General features: G+C 42.6%; 1 protein-coding gene across 2 annotated transcripts in view; it reads right to left on the bottom strand.

The window, feature by feature from the left end:
• Positions 1 to 928: 928 nt before the first annotated feature.
• Positions 929 to 3,794, bottom strand: part of LOC140334957 (uncharacterized) — a 5,260-nt gene continuing 2,394 nt past the window's right edge. Inside the window, exon 2 of one of the 2 annotated variants that reach the window (XM_072417270.1) lies at positions 929 to 3,710. In XM_072417270.1, the coding sequence (XP_072273371.1) occupies positions 2,961 to 3,710 (750 nt within the window). In that variant the 3' untranslated portion in view covers positions 929 to 2,960. The remainder of the gene's footprint in view (positions 3,711 to 3,794) is intronic. The other variant, XM_072417269.1, reaches the window with a different exon arrangement.

Below are 3,794 nucleotides of genomic sequence, written 5' to 3' on the forward strand. Positions count from 1 at the left end.
AATATCTGCCCTTCCCTTCTTTAAATCTGCCCTCTAGCCTCCTGTTCATTAAATCTGCCCTCCATCCTCCCCTCCAATAAATCTGCCCTCTATATTCGCCTTCATTAAATTGTCCCTCCAACCTTCCTTTATTAAACTTGCCCTCCAGCCTTCCATTCAATATATCCTATCTCCCGGCTCCCCTACATAAAATCTGCCCTCCAGCCTCCCCTCCATTAAATCTGCCCTCTATCTGCGCCTTCATTAAATTGTCCCTCCAACCTCCCTTTATTAAATCTGCCCTCCAGCTTCACACAGCTTGCACATTGTACCGGCTCCTCTCCTGGACTGGAAATATTGCTCTGATATCACTGCACACTCTGAGCTTCTCACAATGTTCATTAGAGGCTGCAGCAAGTCAGATAAAGCTCCGCCTCTTTTCCTGGCTGAGACACCCAGCATCATCTAGCCCCTGACTCCACCCTTTTATTTGATTGGATCACAGAGGCTTAGCATCACATGTTGGTGTTACCCAGGGCTCCTCCCACCAGCAAAGATGTTCCTGCATTGTGCAGAGAAGCACAGAGACCAAATAATCATGTCACTGCATCTAAAACAAGGAATGTAATTAAAATAGAAAGGATTTACTTAAAAACGAAATTGATATGTTGATGAGGATCCAAAGGAGAAACCAGGAAAGTCAAAATGAAAGCAGAATAATCCTCAGATTTAAATTCTGATTACACCATATGTTAAAAGCCCCATTACAAAACTATATTTTTTTTATACATCTTTCTCTATAGAAGCCACGCTGAACAGTAATTAATAGTGGAGAAAGGGTGAGTGGAATCCTGTATGTAATGAAGAATATTTATATTTTAGCCCCTTTAGGATTTCCCCAATGGTGTTGAATTCGGGAATTTCATACTAATCATTAAGATTGGAGAAGTTTTCTTTTTCGTTGTTTGTCACCATGAAGTCAGCCCTTGTTACAATTTGGTTAATCAGAGCTTACAATATATAAAGTTGTATTATCTGAAGCCAATTTACCTGCACAGTTACCAAATAATGCACAGAAATGTACAACTGAACTTGGGTATGGTAATGGGGTCCTTATGTCCCCATTATTGTGGGATCAGTAAGACCCCCATTACAGTACCACCAAGTCTGTGAGAATAGGTATTGATGTCTAAATTCCTAAAATCCTTTTTTTTTATTTATTCTGAGATGGATTATTGCGATCGGGCAGTAAGTGGTAAAGCAACAAAATCTCAACGTTTGAACAAAGATGGCTTCATTTGCATTGGCATTTCCGTTTTATATCAGCATGGAGATAAAGGAAAGGATCCTTACCAATACATTCTAGCAGCATTATCTTTAACCAGATAAGTCACATGCCTTTACGGCAGCATACTTTTTGCCCCTTTAAAAGGACGCCAATACTTTTACATCATTTAGTGATAAGTCCTGCCCTCATTCCTTCTAGCTCCCCATTAATAGTTACTATTACATTAGTTCACCCTCATCCACCGGCTGACGTTGCTGCTGGTAGAAAGATGTTTTTCTTTATTGGGGCTGATACAGAACACATTTGCATGCACAATATGCCACATGGACCAACAAATATGAAGCTCAAAAGGCAGATAGCAGAAAACCAGCATAGGATAGCAAAAGTCAATGTAGGCCATTGCTAGAAATGATCTGATATGTGTCGAATGGACTAAAGATGAGATGGGGTGGATGATGGAGGGCACTTAGCCCCAAAACTTGCAACAGAACTATTATGCTATTAAACAACCACCAATAGAAAGTATCAGTACCAAATTGTGACCAGCAGGTGTCACTGCTGCCAGAGGTAGACTTTCAAAGGATTCACTGGCAAATTCACTAATGAATCTTGTAAAGCGATATCTTTACTTTCTAAAGGCTAAAGGACTTTATACTCACTTTATAATTTATATTCTGATGGGGCGATGTGATCCGTAGCTTAACTTTTGCTCCTGGCTATTATATAAAGATTTTGGTGAAGGCGCATAGCCTGTACATTTATGCAGGGATGCCATATTGGATAAATGTACACAAATAGTGTTCAGTTGGATGTGCACAGACATTCACAGGACTGGCTATTTAAAGCTCAGAACTTGAGTTTTAAGTTGCTGGAAACTTTTTAACCTCTGACCCTGTAGACTTCTGCCCCCAAACTTGTTTCATTCTACCTAGTTCTGACCTCTGACTTGTTTCTGACAATAGTTTTCTTTTATTCATCTGTTGCTGACCCAGTAAGCCTACCACTGTACTGTTTGCTGTACAGCTTACCTGTAGCCCTGTATTACCTGTCTAGGACTGCCAGCACCCATACCCCTCTATGCCCATGTCCTCCTTGTCTTTACTCCAAGGACATACGGGCCATAGGTGCAGGGAAGACCCCTTGCCCCACTGGTGTCTTCTTCCAGGGTCAATTCACACTTACGTGTCCAGTTGTGTTGTGGATTGTATTAAGGCTGCCTGTTCATTATAAAAGGGCTGCCATTGGACCATAATGGACCCTCTTTAGCAATGCAGCACAGCACGCACACACACAAGGTACATGGGTTATGGATCACGGCATTGTAATCTTCTGTACACTGGAAGGGCTCACAGTCAATGGCAACTCACAATAAATGGTACCATAGGGCACATGGGGCCGGGGTATTGTCACAATGCACAGGGGTGAAGAAGCTCCCCTAGGCCTCTAAACTATCTTATGGCCCACCAGAGGATATTTATTATTTGTATTATTATTATATATATATATATTTTTACCAAGCATATGGACTTCCAAAGCTTTTATGTACAGAAAGTTCACCTATCCCTATACCATACTAACTTTCCTATGATTTCTTCTTTACAAGTTTTTTGAACTATTATTGCTTCTTTTTAATGACTGTTTTAGTTTCTAATATATTTCCTCTATTGATCCATGACTTTATCTTTTTTAGTGCTTACCCAGCATGTTTCATGAACCCTTTCTTTGGTTTGATAGCAAGTTCCTCTGAGGCGGACTTCTCTTCTCCGTGTTGCTCTGTGGGTATGGATGGCTCAGGAGCTGGAGTCACTTGGGTAGGAACCACTGGTAATAAAGGCACTCCCATTTTTAGTGGTGTGAATGCCGGTGGTGGTGGCTCAATGGGCTGCTCCTCGGATGTCCCCGGCTTCTTCCCCCTGGAGCGGCGAATGGAAGACTTTCTGCGCAACATTGGTTCGGAGGTGGTGCCCTCATCCTGGGGTTCCTCGGGGGTGTTAATTAATATTTGCTCTGATGTTGAACTGGCATCCATGGATTCTTCTATAGGTTGTGATGGCTCAGTATAAGAGGGCCCAAGGAAAATTGGCAATTCCATTTTTATTGATGTGATCCCTGGCAGTGATGTTTCAGCCAGCCCCTCCTGATATGTTGCAGGACGCTGGCGTCGACGAACTGAGGACTTTCTACGTAATATTGGCTCAGAGGTGCTACTTGTCTCTGTATGTTCCTCATTGGGGTATGATGATTCAGGAGCTGGGGGTTCAGCTGGGGAAAGTGTGGGCATTTGCTCAGGAAAAGCTGACACTCCAACATCTAACTGTGGGATTGCTGAAGGCTCTTCTTGAAACGTCACTGGACGCTGCCCTGGGCGCCGGCGAACTGAGGTCTTTCTGAGGAGCAGAACGCGGCTTTTCTGGGCACTGACATCCAGGGTGCTGTGAAAGGGCTAAGCAGAGAAAATACTTTATGAGAGACCAGTTGGCTACAGCCTATTCAATAAAAAAGAAAATGTACTCTACGAGCCTGATTT

This window comes from Pyxicephalus adspersus, chromosome 7 (genome assembly GCF_032062135.1).
Source record: "Pyxicephalus adspersus chromosome 7, UCB_Pads_2.0, whole genome shotgun sequence".
In the NCBI taxonomy this organism is placed as follows: domain Eukaryota; kingdom Metazoa; phylum Chordata; class Amphibia; order Anura; family Pyxicephalidae; genus Pyxicephalus; species Pyxicephalus adspersus.